Here is a 25,978-nt window from a genome sequence, read left to right as displayed (position 1 = left end):
CTTGATTGAAAATGGAAGCTCCACCAGTACCACTGTTGTATTTAGATAAATGTTGTTTGTCAAATGATGGCAACAAAATACTCTCGTTTTTTGTCTCCGTTCAGGTTATGTCAGGGGAATTATACTGTACTGTCCAGTCCCCCGGTCTGTTTTCTGTGTGATCCCGGATTGGCTGGTTGACACAGACATAGGCGAAGCAGATCATATGAACCAGTCCAGACCACATCCAGCTTGTACTTTAACTGAGGACAGGGGCGCCATGGAGGCTATATTTAGACACAAATACAATCCCTGTGCCTCCCACAACCAGCGCATTAAGATCACCACAAATATTACCTCCCAGAATGCAGTATGTTCCATTCTCTTAGGGCAGGGCCATAGATGTATATCTGGGCTGGTTTGGAGGGGTTTAAGCGGGCGGGAAAAAAGCAGTAGAAAGAGCTATGTCATGTATTCAAAATCAATGTAATTAGTGCCTAGGGGATGACTAATCAGATCCTGGATGGATGTATATCCTAAAACAGTGATGTTATTCTCTAAAGGGACATTAATCTCATAGTAACCTACAGTAGGCTACTGAACAAAACCGCAAGGCATTCAGAGACTCATGGGTGTCCATCATTCAATACTACCCTTGAGCAGGTCTTTCATGTGTTACGAACCGGCTCAGAGTTCGCAACAAAAGGGAGACAACGTGGAGACAAGGAGTATCAAAAATATATATTTATTAGATACCATAACTAGCACAACCAAAAACAAGGTGTCTGCATGGAGAGAGTCTCCCCAATGACTGTGGAAGAGGTGTCTTTATCCTGGGACACACCCGAGCCCAGGTGTTTCCCATCAAGCTGACGACCCTTCCAACTCCGCCCACTGGCATCCTAATAAGGAACAAGAGCAAAGAGAGAAAATACAGCAGACAGAGCGGGAGGGTCGTCACACACCCCCCCATAAAACCGGGGACCAACAAGGGCCCCGGAACAACGTACCAGCCTCTGCGTCCCAAATTGACACAGGCCTCTGCGTCCCAAATTGACACAGGCCTCTGCGTCCCAAATTGACACAGGCCTCTGCGTCCCAAATTGACACAGGCCTCTGCGTCCCAAAATGACACAGGCCTCTGCGTCCCAAATTGACACAGGCCTCTGCGTCCCAAATTGACACAGGCCTCTGCGTCCCAAATTGACACAGGCCTCTGCGTCCCAAATTGACACAGGCCTCTGCGTCCCAAATTGATGAGGGGTTACATGTTCACCTTCCACTTGCCCCAGCCAACCTCCTCCCCAGACCTAAGCAACCTTTGCGCACAGGAAGCAACGTTTAAGAGGAAAGGAGAACACAAGACCAGGAGGGAACAGACAGGAAAGTTAGAACATGACAAAACCAAACAATGGTCAGTCACATAACACTCAGGAACAGGGCACACAAGAGACCGTATCTCCCAACGGTTCATAGTCACTTCTCAACGGTTGTCATTTCCCCATCAATTCATAGTTACTCCAACGATTCATAGTTACTCCAACGATTCATAGTCACTCCAACGATTACACCAACGATTCATAGTTACTCCAACGATTCATAGTCATTCCAACGATTACTCCAACGATTCATGCTGAGCACACCAGACCACAACAAGAGAAAATACAATCACACCGAGTACCACAGAAAAGAGATGAGAAATGGAGCTTCCCCAAAACCTACAATAACTCAACCCTAGTCTTCATGCAGATTTGCGGTGGGTAATTATGCACTGTAGCCCGCTGGCGAGGAAGTAACCCCCCAGCACGCTGGTAGATTCCACCAAGCCACGGATGTGCCCCCGAGACAACTGCTCAGTCCACAGACACCACACAAAAACAACAAACATTAAGAATGCCCAACATATTCCAAAATGAAACACGTCGCTAAGCCTATCAGGGGAAAAAGGCTATAGCTCCGGGTAGTAAGTTTCACTACCCTACCCAAATCTCCCACCGAGGTACACAGCTGATTGCACTCACCTCCTCAGACCAACGTCCCAACAGCAAGTAGAACAAGCGTTTCCAAGCTGGGCAGGGGCCTGGAAACTAACCAATGTATTCTCTCCAACACAGCACACAAACCAAACCAACAAAGGCAACCAGTACTGAGCACCAAACTCAAACTAACAAACCAAGCACCTCAATTTAACATACCTCCACATTTTCTCCCAAACACAAGTTCAAGATCCCAGACGAGCCCCCACTTGTTACGAACCGGCTCAGAGTTCGCAACAAAAGGGAGACAACGTGGAGACAAGGAGTATCAAAAATATATATTTATTAGATACCATAACTAGCACAACCAAAAACAAGGTGTCTGCATGGAGAGAGTCTCCCCAATGACTGTGGAAGAGTTGTCTTTATCCTGGGCCACACCCGAGCCCAGGTGTTTCCCATCAAGCTGACGACCCTTCCAACTCCGCCCACTGGCATCCTAATAAGGAACAAGAGCAAAGAGAGAAAATACAGCAGACAGAGCGGGAGGGTCGTCACACATGTCAGAAGAACGTAAGTTAATTGTCTACTATGTAGAAACAAACATGTACTATAAATTACTGTATAAATGATTTCCTTGATTTGAGACATTCACAAGAAAAATACATTCACAAAAACAGGACGTCATCACTGAGAGAAACACGGCAGATGGTTCATTATTGTGAAATCACTTCACCACATGAGGTAGGTACACTGTCCTAACTCTGTGTTTTGCACTACTGTAAATATGTTGTAAATCAGTTCAAGTGGTGGATAATCTGCACTTTGATGGAGAAACCTTAATTCTGTAAAACAACAACAACAAGGCCCAGGATGGAATAACAACCCTTTTACAGCTTGGGCTGAAACTGCTGAAACCCAGAGTTCCAGCTGAAACGTGACACCAGAGCTGCAACAGAGCAAAAGGCATTACGTTGTTAGACAGTTGTTTGTTCCAGTTTGCCTCAGCGCTTGCTTGCTTGTTAGCTAAGCCTTGGTTCGCATGAATACAGCAGCCATACCAGGGACCGCGTCCAACATCCCCCCGGAAAGAATGTAGAGCGAAAGAGAGAGAGAGTGACTTCCTGCTCCCTGACCGCGTTTCCCTCCGGACCTCCTGGCACTGTCACAGACAATCCGCTTTTCATCTCTATAGCTTGACCCTTCAGCACTGTTGATGGTTGGGCTCTCCCGTCTCCCTGGCTCTCTCCACTTCACTCACCTCACTCTACATACGTTCCCCTGTCTCTTCCTCCTCCCTCTCTCTCTCCCTACCTCCCTACTTCTCTACCTCCCATCTTCACAGTTCTTATACCACTCCTCCTGTCATCTTAAGGCCAGTTCTAGTACGACTCTCATAACAGGATAGTGTCCAGTCCATTTCGCCTGTTTCTCTCTCTCTCTCTCGTTGTAACGAGCCTGTCATGTCCAACCAAACCAAAGTGTAGCTATTACGTTTAGTTGGTTGTCAGTTTGCATTTCCTGCTCTCTGTCCCTGGCTGCACTCCTTCCTGTCAAGACTGGTCCAAGCCAAGCTCTAAACAAGCAACGCACCACAGACAAGCATAGTCCCAGTCTGTTAGATACTGTACAAACTAAGCCATCTAAGTCACATTTAACATCACCCATATCCTAAGCAATAGCTGTAGGTAGGAACATCACCCATATCCTAAGCAATAGCTGTAGGTAAGAACATCACCCATATCCTAAGCAATAGCTGTAGGTAAGAACATCACCCATATCCTAAGCAATAGCTGTAGGTAGGAACATCACCCATATCCTAAGCAATAGCTGTAGGTAGGAACATCACCCATATCCTAAGCAATAGCTGTAGGTAAGAACATCACCCATATCCTAAGCAATAGCTGTAGGTAAGAACATCACCCATATCCTAAGCAATAGCTGTAGGTAAGAACATCACCCATATCCTAAGCAATAGCTCTACACAGCAAATTCTGCAGTTAAAAAATAATAATAATAACACTGAGAGTGTTAAATCAACACTATACGTGTTGAGTGTTTGGACCCATATTGACACTTCAACAGTGTTAAATTAACACACTGCGTAGTGTAAAGCCTTATTCAAATATTTGCCAGAGTGCCTTGCCTTTTGAGTAAATTGTAGTGTTACCACCCATGACTGTATTTGTTAGTGTTAGTTGAGGGCTAGTTTTAACATAATACAGGGGCCCAAAACACATATATATCACTTTGAACCAAAACCATGCCAATCATTATCATATTTCCCAGCAGGCTCTTTTGCAGGTAGATTTTTTGAATCACTATGCAAGCCAGTGACTTGCAGGTAGGGTTTAAAATTTACTGGAATTTTGCAACCCTACTTGCAGGCCTGATGTGGCCTGAGGTATGAACTGGGGTACAATTATGCACTTATAGCTAAAGGTAAAAGGATGACCACTATAGTGATGAGTGTTTGTACCCCTTTAGGGAAAAATCTAAACCTTTTTTTCCTGAGAGTGTAATACAATGGCCTGAAACTCATGGTTTACAGGCCACATCAGGCCTGCAAGTCACATTAAGATGGCTCGCAAGGTGATGTGTAATCTCTTCTGGAATCCAGCCAGTGTGGGGATATCCCACTTTTTGAGTTTTTTTGATCAACCACAACCTGTATTCAGAATGACTGCCAGGGTTGGGAAGACTAAGCTTCTTCTTCATCTTTAAGGTTCTATGGCCGACTACAACCTCTTGGTGTATTGCCGCAACCTACTGTACAGGGTAATGAAACAAAAATATTCCATTGCAGGGAGGGGGGAACCCGGATATCATACAAAATAAAAAATAAACATCCTACTCCTTCAGTCACAGTTCAAATCACATCCCTACACAGGCTCAGGGGCTTGTGAGAACGGAGCATTCATCGACAGTATTCCTTGTAGAGTCCCAAAAAACTCTCAGCCGCACTCACAACGATGCCTATTTCCTCTTATTTCCTCTCTGTTTGCACTGTGTAGTTGATAACTAATGCAATAAACGCTACAACGTCCATCTTCTTAACATGCAACATGTCAGGATCTCTCTTTTGACAAGGAACATCATCTGGTGTCTCTTCTCCTACTACCATTACTTCCTCAACTTCACTCCTTTCCTCCACTCTTCTCACTGCCTCCGGACAGGAGACATGCTGGAAGCCCTTACCCTGGCCACATCCGTCTCCTTCACCCTAACAGGACACTTCTGGAATTCGGGTGCATGTTCACCACCACGATTGCAGCACTTAGACTCAGCTGGCATATGATGCTCCTCCCGTCTACATAAACTCGACACATGGTTTAATAATTTGCATTTATCACACTGCATGGGTTTGGGCACGAAGGCTCTCACAGGGTATTTCATAAACCCCAAATACACGTGAGAAGGCAGAGACTCTTCATCAAACAACAATAGAATGGATGGAGTGGTGGCTTCCTCCTCACTCCATCCACTTGGTGTGCACCAACCACTTGATCAAGTTCTTCACGTACTATATATCCTTTGCATTCACTCTTGCACCACCTCAGAGATAACACCCTTGATAGGCGCCTTGCTTCGAAGATCCACACACGATACATTCCAATGCGACATCTTCTTGAGGCTCAGAGCATGTTCCTTCTGTTCCATAGTTACACCAAAAAATGAAATGAGCCCACTTCTTGTTACTCTCATTGACGCCACCTTAACCAACGCATCCACCATTTTCATAGAGACTACAAACGGATCTCCCAGGTAACTCCATCGACCCCATCGAACATCACCAATATCCTAAGCAATAGCAGTTGACATCATCAGCTGGGAAGAGACACTAAGTTCACATGTCCACTCGCACATCACTTGCTACCAGAATGCATAACATCCAATCGATTATCTTCACATTAAGTGGTATGCTACTGTAGTGTGGACATTGAAACAGATCTCTGCAGAATCTTCTGTGCTGTTTGCTGCAGTGCTATGTTGTGCTGAACAGTGTGTCCGAGTGTGTCAGTACTGGTCCTGTAGAGGGGATATTAAGTAATGTAATCTACTGCGAGGCTGGCTAGGCTGGATGCCACCGTGGACTGGAGCACAACTACACTGCAGTCAAAGGACATGTCCCAACTTTTAGACCTTGAGAGGAGTCAGCTAAATGTATCTGACGCCTCTTAAGGTCTAAAGGTTGGGACACTGGCACAAACTGTAACACAACAACAACACACCACTATTCTGACTTCTAGTAGACATCCACTTCATTAAGATGAGCTTCAAAACATCCCGACACCCCACTGCTGCTAACTTGCGTAACACGCTTGTAGTCGGGACATTTCGGCCTAATTGCTGAAAGCCGTGGGGCTTTTTTTCAAGGAGGAGGAGGAAGTGGAGGAGAGGAGACAGTGGAGTAGGAGGAAGTGGAGGAGAGGAGACAGTGGAGTAGGAGGAAGTGGAGGAGAGGAGACAGTGGAGTAGGAGGAAGTGGAGGAGAGGAGACAGTGGAGTAGGAGGAAGTGGAGGAGAGGAGACAGTGGAGTAGGAGGAAGTGGAGGAGAGGAGACAGTGGGGCAGGACGAAGTGGAGGAGGAGGAGGAAGTGGAGGAGGAGGAGGAGGAAGAAGTGTAGGAGACAGTGGAGGCATGAAAGCAGGAGGGAGGTCTCCTGACTAACAGCAGAGGGGACAGGGCTGAGCTGAGCTGAGCCAGGAGGAGCAGGGGACATGACATGCTGCAGGACAAGATGCTATCTGCTCTCTCAGCAACCTCACATCACATGCTAGGCTACTTACAGTATAGTACACCCTCCACTCTTTCTCCTCTGTCCAACTGGAGCACACAGAGAAACAGTGTCTGAAAAGGTTACTAGCCATCAAATAATTATTGCTTCCTCCATCCTTGTTTCCTTAATTCCTCTCAAATCCCATTGAAGGAGAGGATCCAAGGTCCTTGATGCTAAATTACAGAGGAAGCAAGGATCTGATAGCTAAATGTACTTGTAAGGTTTTCAGCCCCAGACTTCTCCTCTCTCTTTCTCCACAGTCAAGAGCCCTCTCTCTCTCTCTCTCTCCACAGCCAAGAGCCTCTCTATTTCTCTCTCTCTCCACAGCCAAGAGCCCTCCATCGCTCTCTCTCTCTCTCCACAGCCAAGAGCCCTCCATCGCTCTCTCTCTCTCTCTCCACAGCCAAGTGCCCTCTCTCTATTTCTCTCTCTCTCTCTCTCTCTCTCTCTCTCTCTCTCTATTTCTCTCTCTCTCTCTCCACAGCCAAGAGCCCTCCATCACTCTCTCTCTCTCTCCACAGCCAAGAGCCCCCTCTCTCTCTCTCTCTCTCTCTCTCTCTCTCTCTCTCTCTCTCTCTCTCTCTCTCTCTCTCTCTCTCTCTCTCTCTCTCTCTCTCTCTCTCTCTCTCCACAGCCAAGAGTCCTCCATCTCTCTCTCTCTCTCAATTCAATTCAAGGCGATTTATTGGCATGGGAAACATATTGCCAAAGCAAGTGAAGTAGATAATATAAAAAAGTGAAATAAACAATAACAATTAACAGTAAACATTACACTCACAGAAGTACCAAAAGAATAAAGACATTTCAAATGTCATATTATGTCTATATACAGTGTTGTAACGACGTGCAAATAGTTAAAGTACAAAAGGAAAAATAAATAAACATAAATATGGGTTGTATTTACAATGGTGTTTGTTCTTCACTGGTTGACCTTTTCTTGTGGCAACAGGTCACAAATCTTGCTGCTGTGATGGCACACTGTGGTATTTCACCCAGTAGATATGGGTGTTTATCAAAATCGGGTTTGTTTTCGAATTCTTTGTGGAGCTGTGTAATCTGAGGGAAATATGTGTCTCTAATATGGTCATACATTTGTCAGAAGGTTAGGAAGTGTAGCTCAGTTTCCACCTCATTTTGTGGGCAGTGTGCACATAGCCTGTCTTCTCTTGAGAGCCTGGTCTGCCTACGGCAGCCTTTCTCAATAGCAAGGCTATGCTCACTGAGTCTGTGCATAGTCAAAGCTTTCCTTAAGTTTGGGTCAGTCACAGTGGTCAGGTATTCTGCCACTGAGTAATCTCTATCTATCGCTCTCTCTCTCTCTCTCTCTCTACCTGCCAGGAGCTGTCTCTCTCTTTTCCTGTTGTCTGTCTGCTGCTCAGCGGAGCCCCAATTACTGAGGGCAGCTGGGCGCTGTTAGCGGCTCGCTACCCCAGGCCTCCCTCCCGTTAGCAGGGTATTAGCCGCATAGTCAGCCAAGCTTAGCTTAGCCTAGTGGCCAGTAATCCCCGACCCCCAGTGAGTCAGCTAAAAACTGGGGCCCGGACAGAATCACCCCGAAATACACAAATAGAAATACTTCTTCGTCACACAGCATCTTCATCATCAGCCATCGTCATCTAAAGCATCATCATTTAAAGCATCGTCATCATAACCATCCTCATTGTTAGCTTTTTCTACAGCGTAGCTAGCTTATCTAGTGTGACCCATTTTAAAATATGAGGTTGTATGATAGACTTTTAGAGATACATATTAGTGTTATATGGATTTATGTGTGTGTGCGCATGTGCCTGTGTGTTCTCAATGTTAAATTATTCACAAAAACTTTCCTTCCATATGATATGCAGTGTTTCCCCTATATGCATTTAGCAGGGGCGCACTGCCGCTGCTAATCATGGCCACCACTGCAAAAAAAATACTTTAAATAAATAATTTGGGGGGGTGATGGTATAACATTTTCAGTGTCAAGTTAAATGACTAAAACCAGATATAAAGTATAAAGTATATAGAAAAGATAATGGAGCTATATATTTTTAGATAAGATCATCTTTGAGAACTAACAAACACCAGAATAAAAACCAGTCAGTGAGAATCTAAAATTGGCATAGGGCCTCCATTGAATGTGTTATGTTTGAGTCACTCAGATAGCATAATGGAAAAATGTGTAGAATTGCAGGAAATTAGCTTTGAAACTGCCAATTTTCTCTCAGCCAAATGACAAAATGTGTTTTATTGCAGAAAACTAGCTTTAAAACTGTCAAATGTTCTCTCTGCCCCATGGCAAAATGTGTAGAATTGCATGAAACTAGCTTTCAAACAGCAACATTTAGTCTCTGCGGCCAAAAGGAGGGCCTCTAAAACCGCACCATTGGCCACGCCCACTACAACTGCACTGCAGTCAAGCCCCAGACAGAACCTACCACTACCACAGATAGCATGTATAGCTGAACCTCAGAGGCTAGGTAATGCTGATAAAAGTAGCATGTTACTGTAATTGGTGAAGGGAAAGACCTAGACATAGCTTTGGAGCATGGCACTGACTGCATGGGTCCCTCCTCTCCCTGATGACGTCAGTGGTGACTGGTACCTGACGTTGTCGTGCTTCTGGATGTAGATCTTGTGAAACATCATGTCTTCCTGCTTGGCGTTAATGTCAGCTTTCATCTCCATGGCAACATGACGGGGAAGCACGGAGAGCAGGAGCCGCTCCTGCAGAGAGAGGGGGGGTGGGAGAGAAAAGAGAGAGAGAGGGATGGAGGGCGAGAGAGACGAGGGGGGAGAGATAGGGAAGAGAGCAAGAGAGAAAGAGAGAATGAGAAAAAAATCAGAGAGAGAGAGAGATAGGCAGGGGAGAGAGAGAGAGGCAGGGGAGAGAGAGAGAGAGGCAGGGGAGAGAGAGAGAGGCAGGGGAGAGAGAGAGAGGCAGGGGAGAGAGAGAGAGAGGCAGGGGAGAGGGAGAGAGAGAGAGAGGCAGGGGAGAGGGAAAGAGAGAGAGGCAGGGGAGATGGAGAGAGAGAGGCCGGGGAGAGGGAGAGAGAGGCCGGGGAGAGGGAGAGAGAGGCAGGGGAGAGGGAGAGAAATAGGCAGGGGAGAGAGAGAGAGAGGCAGGGGAGAGGGAGAGGGAGAGAGAGGCAGGGGAGAGGGAGAGAGAGATATAGGCAGGGGAGAGAGAGAGAGGCAGGGGAGAGATAGAGAGAGAGGCAGGGGAGAGAGAGAGAGAGGCAGGGGAGAGAGAGAGAGAGGCAGGGGAGAGAGAGAGAGGCAGGGGGAGAGAGAGAGAGAGAGGCAGGGAGAGGGAGAGGGAGAGAGAGGCAGGGGAGAGGGAGAGAGAGAGAGAGAGGCAGGGGAGAGGGAAAGAGAGAGAGGCAGGGAGAGGGGAGAGAGAGAGGCGGGGAGAGGGAGAGAGAGGCAGGGGAGAGGGAGAGAAATAGGCAGGGAGAGAGAGAGGCAGGGGAGAGGAGAGGGAGAGAGAGGCAGGGGAGAGGGAGAGAGAGATATAGGCAGGGGAGAGAGAGAGAGAGGCAGGGGAGAGGGAGAGAGAGATAGGCAGGGGAGAGAGAGAGAGAGGCAGGGGAGAGGGAAAGAGAGAGAGGCAGGGGAGAGGGAAAGAGAGAGAGGCAGGGGAGAGGGAAAGAGAGAGAGGCAGGGGAGAGGGAGAGAGAGAGGCGGGGAGAGGGAGAGGGAGGCAGGGGAGAGGGAGAGAAATAGGCAGGGGAGAGAGAGAGAGAGAGAGAGAGAGAGAGAGAGAGAGGCCGGGGAGAGGGGGAGAGAGAGGCAGGGGAGAGGGAGAGAGAGAGAGAGAGGGGCAGGGGAGAGGGAGAGAGGCAGGGGAGAGGGAGAGAGAGAGAGAGGGGCAGGGGAGAGGGAGAGAGAGAGGCAGGGGAGAGGGAGAGAGAGAGAGAGAGAGAGAGAGAGAGTGTAGAGAGAAAAAGTACAAACCAGAGATTTAGTTCATTAGAGTCAGTACACGAGACAGACAGTGAGACAGAGAAATGGAGAGGTGTTGATTTTGGCCTATCCCCCAGGGGAAGACCTGGGTAATTGAGCACTCAAACGCATGGCTGCTCGCCCCCTCTCTCCATCCCTCTATTGCCATGACGCCCACGCCACAGTGACCCTATCTGCTGAGAGATGTCATCACTGGCCGAAGAGTGTGGGCCAGCCCTTGATGTCATCTCTTTGGCTGCATCCCAATTGGCACTCTATTCCCTATATATACAGGGCTCTGGTAAAAATGTGAACACTATATATGGAATAGGGTGCCATTTGGGACATAGCTCCTGTTCTGTTTACACCCCAGCAGCAGCCGTGGGTGGGCGGGTGTTACCAAGGGGCTAGGATAGGCCACCAACCCCACACACACACTCCACTCACTTCCTGTCAATCCTAGCCAATTAGCTGCTGGTTATGAGTCGTTCTATCGCTCTCTCTCTCTGCTTAGTGGCTTGGAGAGCTGAAGTCATTATTACTGTTGCCTAGGGCTGTTATGTTGACCGAATTACTGCCACACCAGCGGTCACGAGTCATGACGACAGTCACATTCCACATGACCGTTTAGTCACGGTAATTAGGCTTCTCCAAGTGCTCAGCATATGTGGGAACTCCTTCAAGACAGTTGGAAAAGCATTCTGGTTGAGAGAATGCCAAGATTGTGCAAAGCTGTCATCAAGGCAAAGGGTGGCTACTTTGAAGAACCTCAAATATAAAATATATTTTGATTTGTTAAACACTTTTCGCTTACTACATGATTACATGTGTTATTTCATAGTTTTGATGCCTTCACTATTATTCTACAATGTAGAAAATAGTAAAAATAAAGAAAAACCCTTGAATGAGTAGGTTTGTCCAAACTTTTGACTAGTACTGTATGTACAGTATATGTAAACTAACGTTCAAAAGTTTGGGGTCATTTAGAAATGTCCTTGTTTTTGAAAGGAAAGCACATTTTTCGTCCATTAAAATAACATCAAATTGATCAGAAATACAGTGTAGACATTGTTAATGTTGTAAATGACTATTGTAGCTGGAAATGTCTGATTTTTAATGGAATATCTACTGTCACGTCCTGACCAGTAAAGGGGTCATTTGTAATTGTAGTATGGTCAGGGTGTGGCAGGGTGTGGCAGGGGGTGTTTGTTTTGGGGATTTTTGGTTCTAGGGGATTTTGGTTCTAGTTTTCTATTTCTATGTTTCTTTTTCTATGTGTGGCCAAGTATGGCTACCAATCAGAGGCAGGTGTCTTTCGTTGTCTCTGATTGGAAGCCATACGTAGGCAGCCTGTTTATCCTGTGTTTTTGTGGGTGGTTGTTTCCTGTATAGCCTGTGTGCCTTACGGAACTGTTTCGTCGTTTTGTTTATTTTGTTTGAGTGTTCTCTCTAAATAAAGAAAGAAGATGAGCACTATACCCGCTGCATTTTGGTCACCGTTCATCGACGCCTATGACATCTACATAGGCGTACAGAGGCCCATTATCAGCAACCATCACTCCTGTGTTCCAATGGCACGTTGTGTTAGTTAATCCAAGTTTATCATTTTAAACGGCTAATTGATCATTAGAAAACCCTTATGCAATTATGTTAGCACAGCTGAAAACTGTTGTGCTGATTAATTAAGAAGCAATAAAACTTTAGATTAGTTGAGTATCTGGAGCATCAGCATTTGTGGGTTCCATTACAGGCTCAAAATGGCCAGAAACAAAGAACTTTCTTCTGAAACTCGTCAGTCTATTCTTGTTCTGAGAAATGAAAGCTATTGCATACAAGAAATTGCCAAGAAACTGAAGATCTCGTACAACGCTGTGTACTACTCCCTTCACAGAACAGCGCAAACTGGCTCTAACCAGAATAGAAAGAGGAGTGGGAGACCCGGTGCACAACTGAGCAAGAGGACAAGTACATTAGTCCTCACTAACTCACTGCCTTCCTGAAGACAAACAATGTATACGAAACACTTCAGTCTGGTTTTAGACCCCATCATAGCACTGAGACTGCACTTGTGAAGGTGGTAAATAACCTTTTAATGACGTCAGACCGAGGCTCTGCATCTGTCCTCGTGCTCCTAGAGCTTAGTGCCGCTTTTGATACCATCGATCACCACATTCTTTTGGAGAGATTGGAAACCCAAATTGGTCTACATGGACAAGTTCTGGCCTGGTTTAGATCTTATCTGTCGGAAAGATATCAGTTTGTCTCTGTGAATGGTTTGTCCTCTGACAAATCAATTGTAAATTTCGGTGTTCCTCAAGGTTCCGTTTTAGGACCACTATTGTTTTCACTATATATTTTACCTCTTGGGGATGTCAATCGAAAACATAATGTTAAATTTCACTGCTATGCGGATGACACACAGCTGTACATTTCAATGAAACATGGTGAAGCTCCAAAATTGCCCTCGCTAGAAGCCTGTGTTTCAGACATAAGGAAGTGGATGGCTGCAAACTTTCTACTTTTAAACTCGAACAAAACAGAGATGCTTGTTCTAGGTCCCAAGAAACAAAGAGATCTTCTGTTCAATCTGACAATTAATCTGGATGGTTGTACAGTCGTCTCAAATAAAACTGTGAAGGACCTCGGTGTTACTCTGGACCCTGATCTCTCTTTTGAAGAACATATCAAGACTGTTTCAAGGACAGCTTTTTTCCATCTACGTAACATTGCAAAAATCAGAAACTTTCTGTCCAAAAATGACGCAGAAAAATTAATCCATGCTTTTGTTACTTCTAGGCTGGACTACTGCAATGCTCTACTTTCCGGCTACCCGGATAAAGCACTAAACAAACTTCAGTTAGTGCTAAATACGGCTGCTAGAATCCTGACTAGAACCCAAAAATTTGATCATATTACTCCAGTGCTAGCCTCCCTACACTGGCTTCCTGTTAAGGCAAGGGCTGATTTCAAGGTTTTACTGCTAACCTACAAAGTATTACATGGGCTTGCTCCTACCTATCTTTCCGATTTGGTCCTGCCGTACATACCTACACGTACGCTACGGTCACAAGACGCAGGCCTCCTAATTGTCCCTAGAATTTCTAAGCAAACGGCTGGAGGTAGGGCTTTCTCCTATAGAGCTCCATTTTTATGGAATAGTCTGCCTACCCATGTGAGAGACGCAGACTCAGTCTCAACCTTTAAGTCTTTACTGAAGACTTATCTCTTCAGTAGGTCCTATGATTAAGTGTAGTCTGGCCCAGGAGTGTGAAGGTGAACGGAAAGGCTGGAGCAACGAACCGCCCTTGCTGTCTCTGCCTTGCCGGTTCCCCTCTTTCCACTGGGATTCTCTGCCTCTAACCCTATTACAGGGGCTGAGTCACTGACTTACTGGTGTTCTTCCATGCCGTCCATGGGAGGGGTGCGTCACTTGAGTGGGTTGAGTCACTGACGTGGTCTTCCTGTCTGGGTTGGCGCCCCCCCTTGGGTTGTGCCATGGCGGAGATTTTTGTGGGCTATACTCGGCCTTGTCTTCGGACGGTAAGTTGGTGGTTATAGACATCCCTCTAGTGGTGTGGGGGCTGTGCTTTGGCAAAGTGGGTGGGGTTATATCCTGCCTGTTTGGCCCTGTCCGGGGGTATCATCGGATGGGGCCACAGTGTCTTCTGATCCCTCCTGTCTCAGCCTCTAGTATTTATGCTGCAGTAGTTTATGTGCCGGGGGGCTAGGGTCAGTCTGTTTCATCTGGAGTATTCTCTTGTCTTATCCGGTGTCCTGTGTGAATTTAAATATGCTCTCTCTAATTCTCTCTTTCTCTCTTTCTTTCTTTCTCTCGGAGGACCTGAGCCCTAGGACCATGCCTCGGGACTACCTGGCATGATGACTCCTTGCTGTCCCCAGTCCACCTGGCCATGCTGCTGCTCCAGTTTCAACTGTTCTGCCTGCGGCTACGGAACCCTGACCTGTTCACCGGACGTGCTTGTTGCACCCTCGACAACTACAATGATTATTATTATTTGACCATGCTGGTCATTTATGAACATTTTAACATCTTGACCATGTTCTGTTATAATATCCACCCGGCACAGCCAGAAGAGGACTGGCCACCCCTCATAGCCTGGTTCCTCTCTAGGTTTCTTCCTAGGTTTTTGGCCTTTCTAGGGAGTTTTTCCTAGGGAGTTTTTCCTAGCCACCGTGCCTCTTTCACATGCATTGCTTGCTGTTTGGGGTTTTAGGCTGGGTTTCTGTACAGCACTTTGAGATTTCAGCTGATATACGAAGGGCTATATAAATAAATTTGATTTGATTTGATTTGAGTATCTAGTTTGAGAAACAGACGCCTCACAAGTCCTCAACTTGCAGCTTCATTGAATAGTACCCACAAAACACCAGTCTCCTTGTCAACGGTGAAGAGGTGCTGGCCTTCTAGGCAGAGTTGCAAAGAAAAAGCCATATCTCAGACTGGCCAATAAAAATAAAAGATTAAGATGGGCAAAAGAGCATAGACACTGGACAGAGGAATGTGCTTTTCTTTCAAAAACAAGGACATTTCTAAGTACCCCAAACATTTGAACGGTAGTGTATATATGTATATATATATATATTTGCCCAAAAATATATGGGGGATTGGAAGTGATGCAGACAATTACATCGATGGAAGCTACAATCTATCTGCAATATTAAAGCTGATCTACCCCCTTTTAAAAAAAGGGTCCACATAACTTCTTAAAATGAAGCACATTAATCCGCTTTACAACGGGTGTAGAGCCTAAATGGCATATATATGCAGCGCGTGAGTTTCACGTTTGGGGAAGATCATTTTCACCATAAAAATGCACCTTTATAATAAAAGCAATACATGCATAATCGCATTTGTGGTCACATTTGTTTTCCTGCTAATGGAACATCCACGCTTATAGTTCAACGCGCACTACTGCCGTGTGCACGTTGCTGCGCTTATAATGTGAAGAAATAACCGAATATTTTATCAACATTTTAAGCTAAATATTCTCATCTGTTGCGTCAGACTGATTGCTTAAAACATGTTTTTTGATGCTAGTGGTTGTATTAATTTGGGATCTATCGTATCCCACAACTGTTCCAGACTATTTTTGTAATATTAATTTCTCGCGTAGAATAGACTAGTCAACTTTGTAGTATGGGGGATAGTAGATGGACATAGGATAGTGCTTTTGCTGTTCGTTAGGCCTACTCATCTTGTTGGATGACGAAAAGTAAATGTGGACAGTTCTTCCAATATCTTCCATATGCGCCTTGGAATTGGATAAAGACTCACGCAGTTGTGCCCCCGATGTGTCTGTCTTCACTTGTAGCCTGTACGAAAGACCCAATCACATGACTGAGAGCAATGTGAGAGGTGCTTCGGCAAGCTGGTCACTGGCCGCAAAAGGTATGAATTTTTTTAGGCGGCATTACGGCCACACAAAGGAGATGCAGCCGTGAAATTCGAGGCATTATCAAGTGCTTGTCAAATTGTGAGTGAGAGACTGATGGAGTGTGTACAGCCTGTGTAAAAAACAAAGCAGAGCTCATGCCTTTCATGCAACTTTTTCAAATCATCATTAGAGTCGCATCTTGCAGCCTTAGAATGTATTAGAAATCTAAACATATAGCCCAACATTTGTATCACAACCAAAGTTACATAAATAACTCTAAATTAATCATATAGGAGGAACTGTTTCTATGTTAACCACTCAACAGAGAATAGCACATGTGCGCACTCCCTCAAATCGTTTGAAGAAAATATCCTTTCTATTTTATTCAGCTCTGTTCCACTGTATTCTTCATCAAATAATATAAAATAATGATAATATAAAATAATATAAAATAATGCCACAGAATTATAAGCAAATCTTGTCTGCTTAATGAACTAGTGTAGCCCACAGCCATATGGCATAGCCAGATCAGGACCTAACATAAGGACAACTCAGAGTATGCTACTCTGTTCTTCTGAAATAGACTACATTTTCTTCATATCATGCTTCTTTAGACCTGTTTAAAATAAATAATGGATATATTGTGAAGGTGTAGGCTATATTACATGGATTTATTTGACTTTTTAAAATGTAGATGTTCCAAAGGTCTGCATCAGTGGCTTGTAGGCTATGTGTGGAAGCCAGGAGATGCTAAATGTGTTTATATTAATTAAAGGTCAATTACCGTGAGACTGGTAGTTATTTGCTTGACAATCACCGGCTGATGAAATTTCATGACCGCCACAGCCCTACTGTCACCATTCATCTAGTTACTGTGAAGACAGCGCTTATGATGGGTGACAAATAAAGCATATGGCACTTGGTAGTAGCTACTCATATTAGGCATGAATCTGACTATGAACAGGACTGGAGTTGCCCTTCCCTGGTCTATAGGGAGCAGAAGCCAAAGGTTACTTACGAAAACTCAGACCTTGGTTACAAGGTTATTAGGAAATATATGCATTTTATTTAATTAACTGTATTTCAAAAGCCCTTTTTACATCAGCAGTAATTCGGCCTACCTATGTCAAGTCATTTACTGACTGTGGTTCCACCACAGTACCATGATGGGCCTTACCTGCTGCTGGTTCTCCCTCTGTGAGTGGAGGCGAGCCTGGATGCCTTACCTGCTGCTGGTTCTCCCTCTGTGAGTGGAGGCGAGCCTGGATGCCTTACCTGCTGCTGGTTCTCCCTCTGTGAGTGGAGGCGAGCCTGGATGCCTTACCTGGTGCTGGTTCTCCCTCTGTGAGTGGAGGCGAGCCTGGATGCCTTACCTGCTGCTGGTTCTCCCTCTGTGAGTGGAGGTGAGCCTGGATGCCTTACCTGCTGCTGGTTCTCCCTCTGTGAGTGGAGGCGAGCCTGGATGCATTCCCTGGTCTCCTGGAAGGCTTGTCTCTGGGAGCCCTCGGCTGGGTAGTGGGTACACACGCCCACGATGTTAGTACAGGAGAAGATCAGGATGTTGGACACTATCTGAAGAGGGGAGGAAGAGATGGAGGGAGATTGACAGAGGGAGAGGAAGGGTGAGGAGGAATAGAAGAAGAGAGTGAAAAGAGAGTGTTTTTGTCACGGATCCCTCCAGAACTGTCATTACGCACATCTGGTCCCTATTCCCATTGATTAGTAATTGCATAAATGTGCCCTCTGTTCACCACTGTCCTTTCGATTATTGTTCCAATGTCCGTTGGTCGTGTGAGTACCTGTGCTGTGTGTTTTGGCTTTCGTGCCGTGTGTATTGCACAGATTATTACGGGTCTCGTCCCGTGTGGTATCATTGTGCGCTTGTGTATTTATTAGAGGTACTCCTCACTCTTTTGTTTGGGTCTCAACCCTGTGTTTTGTATACGTGTTTGTTTGGTCTTCGCCCCAGTGCCTTTACATGGCACGCTGTAATTTGGGTCCATAAAAACCCCTATTACGCATTACTACGCTTGTCTCCCAATCCCTTTATACCAATGTGACAGTGTTCAATAAATGGTGTGATAGATCCCCTCCACAACTAATTTCGTTAAATGACAGACTTTCATCTCCGTGTGAGATTTGAAGTACAAGCCAAATGTATCCCCCGTTACCACATTCCCATAAATGGTCATTGTGTTTATCTACTGTCCAAATAACTTAAATTGGACAGATAACAAAATAAGCCAAGAGATTGATGGGGGAGAGAGGGAGAGAGGAGAGAGAGAGAGACAGAGAGAGAGAGAGAGAGAGAGAGAGACAGAGAGAGAGAGAGAGAGAGACAGAGAGAGAGAGACAGAGAGAGAGAGAGACAGAGAGAGAGGAGAGAGACAGAGAGAGAGGAGAGAGACAGAGAGAGAGAGAGAGAGAGAGACAGAGAGAGAGGAGAGAGACAGAGAGAGACAGAGAGACAGAGAGAGAGACAAAGAGAGAGGAGAGAGACAGAGAGAGAGGAGAGAGACAGAGAGAGAGAGAGAGAGACAGAGAGAGAGGAGAGAGACAGAGAGAGACAGTGAGACAGAGAGAGACAGAGAGAGAGAGAGAGGAGAGAGAGAGAGAGAGAGAGAGAGAGAAAGAGCAGTTCATGCTTTTGAGCCTGCTGGAGCAGCATTTATATTTGTTGAGTGGAGAGTGAGGGGCCTTCAGTTTCCCTGCTCTCCTCTGTTCAGGGTTGGAATAGGAGCAGAACAGTGCATCTAAACTCCCTCTTAACACTGTCTGACCGTCTGCTATCAAATGACACCCTCTTCTCTACCTAGTGCACTACTTTTGAAGAGAGCCCTATGGGTAGTGCACTAAATAGGGAATAGGATGCCATTTGGAATAAAATCTGTCTGTCTGCTGTCAGGGGCACCGGGACATACACACCACTATTCTCAACTGAACCGAACTGTACTCCTGCAGACATATCTCCAGCCAGAATAACTCACACTGCACACTGAGCACAGGCAGGTGGGCATGTGTGTGTGTGTGTGTGTGTGTGTGTGTGTGTGTGTGTGTGTGTGTGTGTGTGTGTGTGTGTGTGTGTGTGTGTGTGTGTGTGTGTGTGTGTGTGTGTGTGTGTGTGTGTGTGTGTGTGTGGGTGTGTGTGTGTGTGGGTGTGTGTGTGTGTGTGAGGGTGTGAGAGTGAGGGTGTGAGCGTGAGGGTGTGTGTTTGCGTCTGAGAGTGCATGTCTTTCCAACTATGTAGGAAAGCATTATCCTCACTGAGAGAAATGTGTCTGTCAGATAGAGAAAGCATTATCCTCACTGAGGGAAATGGGCCTGTCAGACAGAGAAAGTATTGAGAGTACCCTATTATACAATGGGTGGGTCTAATCCTGGATGCTGATTAGTTAAAACCGCATTCCAGACTGTGTCTATTCCACAAGTAACCACCAGCTAAATCTATGACGATAAAATGCCTATTTACTCTGTTCCATCTGACTGGGCAATCCACTGTCTCATCAGCCCAGCCAGGCAATTTATAGACTTGATATCCACTATAAAAAGCATCTAGACATTATCTTCCATTTCTTTTAAACTAGCAATTGGTTTTCAACAGCAGAGATTTGTATAAACCTTGTCTGTCTCTCCGACATTTGCAACATTGTTTCCATATTGAAATGTGATCTCCTGCTGTCCCATAGTAATGAACGTGTCGGAGTTGAGATGAGACAGACAGGCTGGCAGCTTTTCTCAGCTAGTCCAAATCATGAATCACCATCATTTTTATTGATATACTGTTTACAAGAATTGTCAATACAAAAACACGAAATGCAGCTGGTTTGCTGTCATTACAGCTTTAGTTTGAAGTGATTGTGCTAGCTATCTCTTCTCAATAGTGGCCTGCCGAGAGAGCAAATGTTCTGTGCCAGGCGAAATCGCACATCATTATAATGCTCATTGTTATGGATGTATCCAAAACAAATCACTAGAAGACTGTGTTAGCCAAAGTTTCCTAGCTAACAGGCAAGGGATAAGATCATCCAGCCATCATGGCAACGGAACATTTAGACTTAATGACCGGGTCGCGTCTCTGGCAACCGAACCGATAGAACAAACAACCAGCCGGCTTGGGTAGCAACCCTAGATTTGTGTCGAAACTATATCTTGTGGAAGAATGAAATAGTATAAATAAAACTTCATGCATTTTATTCCCCAAAAATATTTTGAGAACAAAAAATGTATTTGAAAACAAACCTCCATTTTGGCCATTTTTTAAGTGTCAGTTTGGCTACAACCAATACTGTTCAGCCTTTCTTACCAACACAAAGGAAGTCATAGCGGACACCTATGAAGAACTGTGTGATGATAGCATCTCAGGTAAGCAGCACTGGGCGTTCTTCTGTACAATTTCTACATAGCTAGTAGTTAGCTCTTACGATTCAGTGTCGGTTCATAACATTCTACTATATTACATACATACATACATACATACATACATACATACATACATACATACATACATACATACATACATACATACATACATACATACATACCGTAGAATGATAAATCATGCAATTATTATTCTCAAGCTAACCAAAAACATTTTAGCTACGAATGCCTGTTCTCACCATTTTCAGTTGAATTCATCCAACTTTCTTGCAACTCATAAGCAGGCCATGTCCTATTTGTTTCATAGTCGATATATAATCCTATTTCATGACAGTGTAACGGTTAGCTTTTTTTACAGAAGGATGAGAGCACACAATATGTCTGTCAGGGAATGCTATTCTGATATGTCAGATATAGAGTTAGACCAGAAAGTCAGAGCCATTAAGGCAAAGATGCCCCATGCAGGCTTTAGAATGGTCAAAGGAGGTATCCAAGCCATGGGCCATTGTGTACAATGGAGAAGAGTTAGGGAGTCTTTGCAGCGTGTAGATGGTGCAGGTATCATTGCCAGAATGATCCAGCTTCGTTGCATTGCTCGGCAAAAATACTCTGTTCCTGCTCCCCTGCCTCTCGTCCACATTGATACAAGGTACTAAGGTACTAAGATGTATAATGTCTCCATAAAATCTAAGAAGTTATTAACTTTTTTATTCTTAGATTTTCAATAATGTATGAAATTTGAGTTGTTCTTCATCAACTGGTAATACATAAATAATGAAGCAGGTTAATAGGTTAAACATTTCACTTTTAATTCCAATGCTTTTTTTCAAGATACAACATTGTCATCTTTGGTGGTATAGATAGATTTTCAAGGAAGGTAAGTATATCATTTTATATACATATTGCATAATTCCCATCACCTAATGAACAACCACTATACCAGTCTGGTGTTAAGCTTTCTGTGCTGTATTGACGTATCCTGAAAATGACATCTGCTGCTTTAGATTGAACGGTCATATCTCACTTATTGTTTTCATATCCACAAAAAAAAAAAAGCTATTTTCTTTACTTTCAGAGTGCGAGCTGATCAATGTAGATATTGCCAGATGTTCACTGTCTGAGGAACAGGCCGTGGAAGCTGTATTGCTGGCAAAAGTGTCCATAACCAGAGGTAATTAGACTGTTCTGTGTTCTTTTTCTCTCTTCCTCTCTGCCTGTCTTGTTGTACATGGAACCTGTCTCACATGCACAGTTTGGAGGAAGAAGGATACCTTGACCTGTCGAATTCTATTCACTTGTTCTGTGTGGGATATGTGTTCCTGTCACACCTGCTCCCACTCTTCCCCCCCTGGCGCTCGAGGGAGCCAGGCTGCCCTGCATTACGCAATCCTGCCACCATCATTTACGCACACATGCCTTCCCTAGTCAAGCGCTTCAGCGATATTGGACTCACCTGGACTCACTCAATCACCTGTTTATTACCTCCCCTATATTTGTCAGTTCCCCAGTTCTGTTACTGGCTGCTGCATTGATTGTCATATGTCCGTGTTACCCGTGTGCTGACGCTGTTCCTGTCTTGTTCTATGTCTGTTCCCAATTAAAGTTGACTCCCCATACCTGCTTCTTATCTCCAGCGTCGTCCTTTATAGTTCCTACCTCGTCTGTGGGCAGATTTGCAGCATTTCACAGAGAGTTGGAATAATCACCTTTTAAGTACAGAGGTGAACCTGACACCTCACCAGCTGTGGCCTATCGGAAAAATCCAAACATCTGTGCACATTTTTGTTTTTGCCTTACATTCGATTTGCAGTAAATGCTTTAGCTAGCTAGATTCTTTACATCCACTGTTTCCCAAGACGACAGCCTGGTTTGCTGGTTTTCTCAGGAGTCCCTAAAACATTAAACAACACGAATTACAATGTCACACTCATGTCATAGCACCAGCTAGCTAGTCAGCTAACTTGCTAAATAGCAATTTTCGTAAATTAACTTTATGACAAAACAATATGTACAATTGTTTGTCTCTACATTAACTAACATATTCCTCTCAAATGTACATTTTCTGCTTGACTCGTTATGACGTTATAATTACTTACATTTGCTTCCACCGTAATGTTTTGTCAGCCATCTTTGCTGAAGAAAGTCACCAGGGACGGGTGACTCGTGTCACATTTGTCATTGCAACCACTCGATATGATTGGTCATCTAAAAACCTTGGGACCCAAATGCATAATGAGTGCTCTAACTCCCCCTTGTGGTGGTCTGGAGCAATGAAGCCGTGACGCTGGGTACGTCGAAGTCCCGCGGTGTAAGCTCACAACTTTTGAAGGAGGAACCACTGTAGCTGAGGGGACGGGTCTAATAACACCCATGCCAATATATCCTCCAAACACCGGCTTCTCGGGCATTATCACTTAAACGTAAACCCAGCAGAGTACCAGTTGGACTATGTCTCACAGAGAGGGCTAATCAACAGGGATTACAGGCCATCTGTACAAACATAACTAGTATTTGTTTTCTTTCAAATACTCTAAGTGTTAGATTGAGCCTTCCCGGAGTGCCAGGTGAGTGGGTTTGCACCTTTTTGGTTGTATTTCACCAGATAAGCAGGAAAACAAATAGTAGGCTATTTGAAACCAAGTGTGATCAGGTACATAAAACCAGGCACCTGAAGGCTGAGGAACACACTGTAGTCCTAAAACTGGCAGTTTCAGACTACAGCCATCCCTTCCACAGAAACCACATAAGGATTACAGAGAACAGAGAATCAGCAGCTGAGACACTCACAACGAAGGCATGTCCAATGACAAACATACAAACAAAATGCACAAAAATAACATGTCTTTATGAAGTCAATAATCTATTAGTGAGGTCTCTCTTGAGACTTCAGAGAAAAGAGAAATGGCGGGAGGAGTGGGATAAGATGGAGGAATAGAGGGATATGATGAGGCTTGGATTATAACAAAATGACTGAAAAGAAAAGAGAGAAATATAAATAGAGAAAGAAATAGAGAGAGAGACAGAGACATCAGAGGGACAAGGCAAGAAAGGCCTTTTATGCCATCAAAAGGAACATAACATTTTACTTCCCAATTAGGATCTGGCTAAAACATACTTGAATCAGTTATAGAACCCATTGCCCTTTATGGTTGTGAGGTCTGGGGTCCGCTCACCAACCAAGAATTCAGAAAATGGGACAAACACCAAATTGAGGCTGCATGCAGAATTCTGCAAAAACATCCTCTGTGTATAGCGTAAAACACCAAATAATTCATGAATAGCAGAATTAGAACGGTACTCGCTAATTATCAAAATCCAGAAAAGTGCCGTTAAATTCTACAACCACTAAAAATAAAGCGATTTCCAAACCTTCCATAACAAAGCCATCACCTACAGAGAGATTAACCTAGAGAAGAGTCCACTCAGCCAGCTGGTTCTGTTCACAAACACAAACAGACCCCACAGAGCCCCAAGACAGCAACATTAGACGCAACCAAATCATGAGAAAACAAAAACATAATTACTTGACACATTGGAAAGAATGAACCAAACATCTGAGAAAATGTAAATGCCATTTGGCCTTAAACAGCGAATACACAGTGGCAGAATACCTGACCCCTGTGACTGACCCAAACTTAAGGAAAGCTTTGACTATGTACAGACTCAGTGAGCATTGCCTTGCTATTGAGAGAGGCCGCCATAGGCAGACCTGGCTCTCAAGAGAAGACAGGCTATGTGCACACTGCCCACAAAATGAGACGGAAACTGAGCTTCACTTCCTAACCTCCTGCCAAATGTAGACCATATTAGAGAAATTATTTCCCTCTGATTACACAGACCCACAAATAATTAGAAAACAGCAAGATTTGTGACCTGTTGCCACAAGAAAAGGGCAACCAGTGAAGAACAAACACCATTGTAAATACAATCCATATTTATGTTTATTTATTTTCTCTATTTCTCCTTGCTCGCACACACTTTTTCATTTCTGGCCACAAAATTTCTATAGGATTGAGGTCAGGGATTTGTGATGGCCACTCCAATACCTTGACTTTGTTGTCCTTAAGCCATTTTGCCACAGCTTTGAAAGTATGCTTGGGGTCATTGTCCATTTGGAAGACCCATTTGCGACCAAGCTTTAACTTCCTGACTGATGTCTTGAGATATTGCTTCAATATAGTCACATAATTTTCCTCCCTCATGATGCCATCTATTTTGTGAAGTGCACCAGTCCCTCCTGCAGTAAAGCACCCTCACAACATGTTGCTGCCACCCCCGTGCTTCACGGTTGGGAGGGTGTTCTTCGGCTTTTTCCTCCAAACATAATGATGGTCATTATGGCCAAACAGTTCTATTTTGTTTCATCAGACTAGAGGACATTTCTCCAAAAAGTACGATCTTTGTCCCATATGTGCAGTTACAAACCGTAGTCTGGCTTTTTTATGGCTGTTTTGGAGCAGTGGCTTCTTCATTGCTGAGCGGCCTTCAGGTTATGTCGATATCGGACTCGTTTCACTGTGGATATTGATACTTTTGTACTGTTTCCTCCAGCATCTTCACAAGGTCCTTTTCTGTTGTTCCGGGATTGATTTGCACTTTTCGCACCAAAGTACGTTCATCTCTAGGAGACAGAATGCGTCTCCTTCCTAAGTGGTATGACGGCTGCATGGTACCATGGTGTTTATACTTGCGTACTATTCTTTGTACAGATGAACGTGGTGCCTTCAGGTGTTTGGAAATTGCTCCCAAGGATGAACCCGACTTGTGGAGGTCTACAATCTTTTTTCTGAGGTCTTCGCTGATTTCTTCTGATTTTCCCATGATGTCAAGCAAAGAGGCACTGAGTTTGAAGGTAGGCCTTGAAATACATCCACAGGTACACTTCCAATTGACTCAAATGATGTCAATTAGCCTATCAAAAGCTTATAAAGCCATGACATCATTTTCTGGAATTTTCCAAGCTTTTTAAAGGCACAGTCAACTTAGTTTATGTAAACTTCTGACCCACTGTAATTGTGATACAGTGAATTATAAGTGAAATCCTCTGTAAACAATTGTTGGAAAAATTACTTGTGTGATGCACAAAGTAGATGTCCTAACCGACTTGCCAAAACTATAGTTTGTTAACAAGAAATTTGTGGATTGGTTGAAAATGATTTTTAATGACTCCAACCTAAGTGTATGTAAACTTCCCACTTCAACTGTACATAACATGACATATGTAATGGCTTTATTCTTTTGGAACATCTGTGAGTTTAATGTTTACTTTTTATTGTTTGTTTCACTTTTGTATATTATCTACTTCACTTGCTTTGGCAATGTTAACATATGTTTCCCATGCCAATAAAACCCCTTGAATTCTGTGTTCTGCCCCTGAACAAGGCACTGTTCCTAGGCCGTCATTGAAAATAAGAATTTGTTCTTAACTGACTTGCCTTGTTAAATAAAGGTAAAATAAAAGATTTAATTGAGAGAGAGAGAGAGAGAGGAGAGAGAGAGAGAGAGAGAGAGAGAGAGAGAGAGAGAGAGATAGAGAGAGAGAGA

The 25,978-nt window shown here is 44.4% G+C and overlaps 1 protein-coding gene across 1 annotated transcript in view; it reads right to left on the bottom strand.

Annotated features, from left to right (window-relative positions):
- Nucleotides 1–25,978, bottom strand: part of adcy5 (adenylate cyclase 5) — a 156,590-nt gene that overhangs the window by 57,214 nt on the left and 73,398 nt on the right. Inside the window, exons 2-3 of the mRNA XM_029702381.1 lie at nucleotides 17,480–17,629; nucleotides 9,322–9,443 (exon numbers count right to left, since the gene is read on the bottom strand). Coding sequence (XP_029558241.1) covers nucleotides 9,322–9,443; nucleotides 17,480–17,629 — 272 coding nt within the window. The remainder of the gene's footprint in view (nucleotides 1–9,321; nucleotides 9,444–17,479; nucleotides 17,630–25,978) is intronic.

This window comes from Salmo trutta, chromosome 20 (assembly GCF_901001165.1).
Source record: "Salmo trutta chromosome 20, fSalTru1.1, whole genome shotgun sequence".
Taxonomy (NCBI): Eukaryota; Metazoa; Chordata; class Actinopteri; order Salmoniformes; family Salmonidae; genus Salmo; species Salmo trutta.
This window is presented reverse-complemented; position numbering and strand designations above follow the sequence as displayed.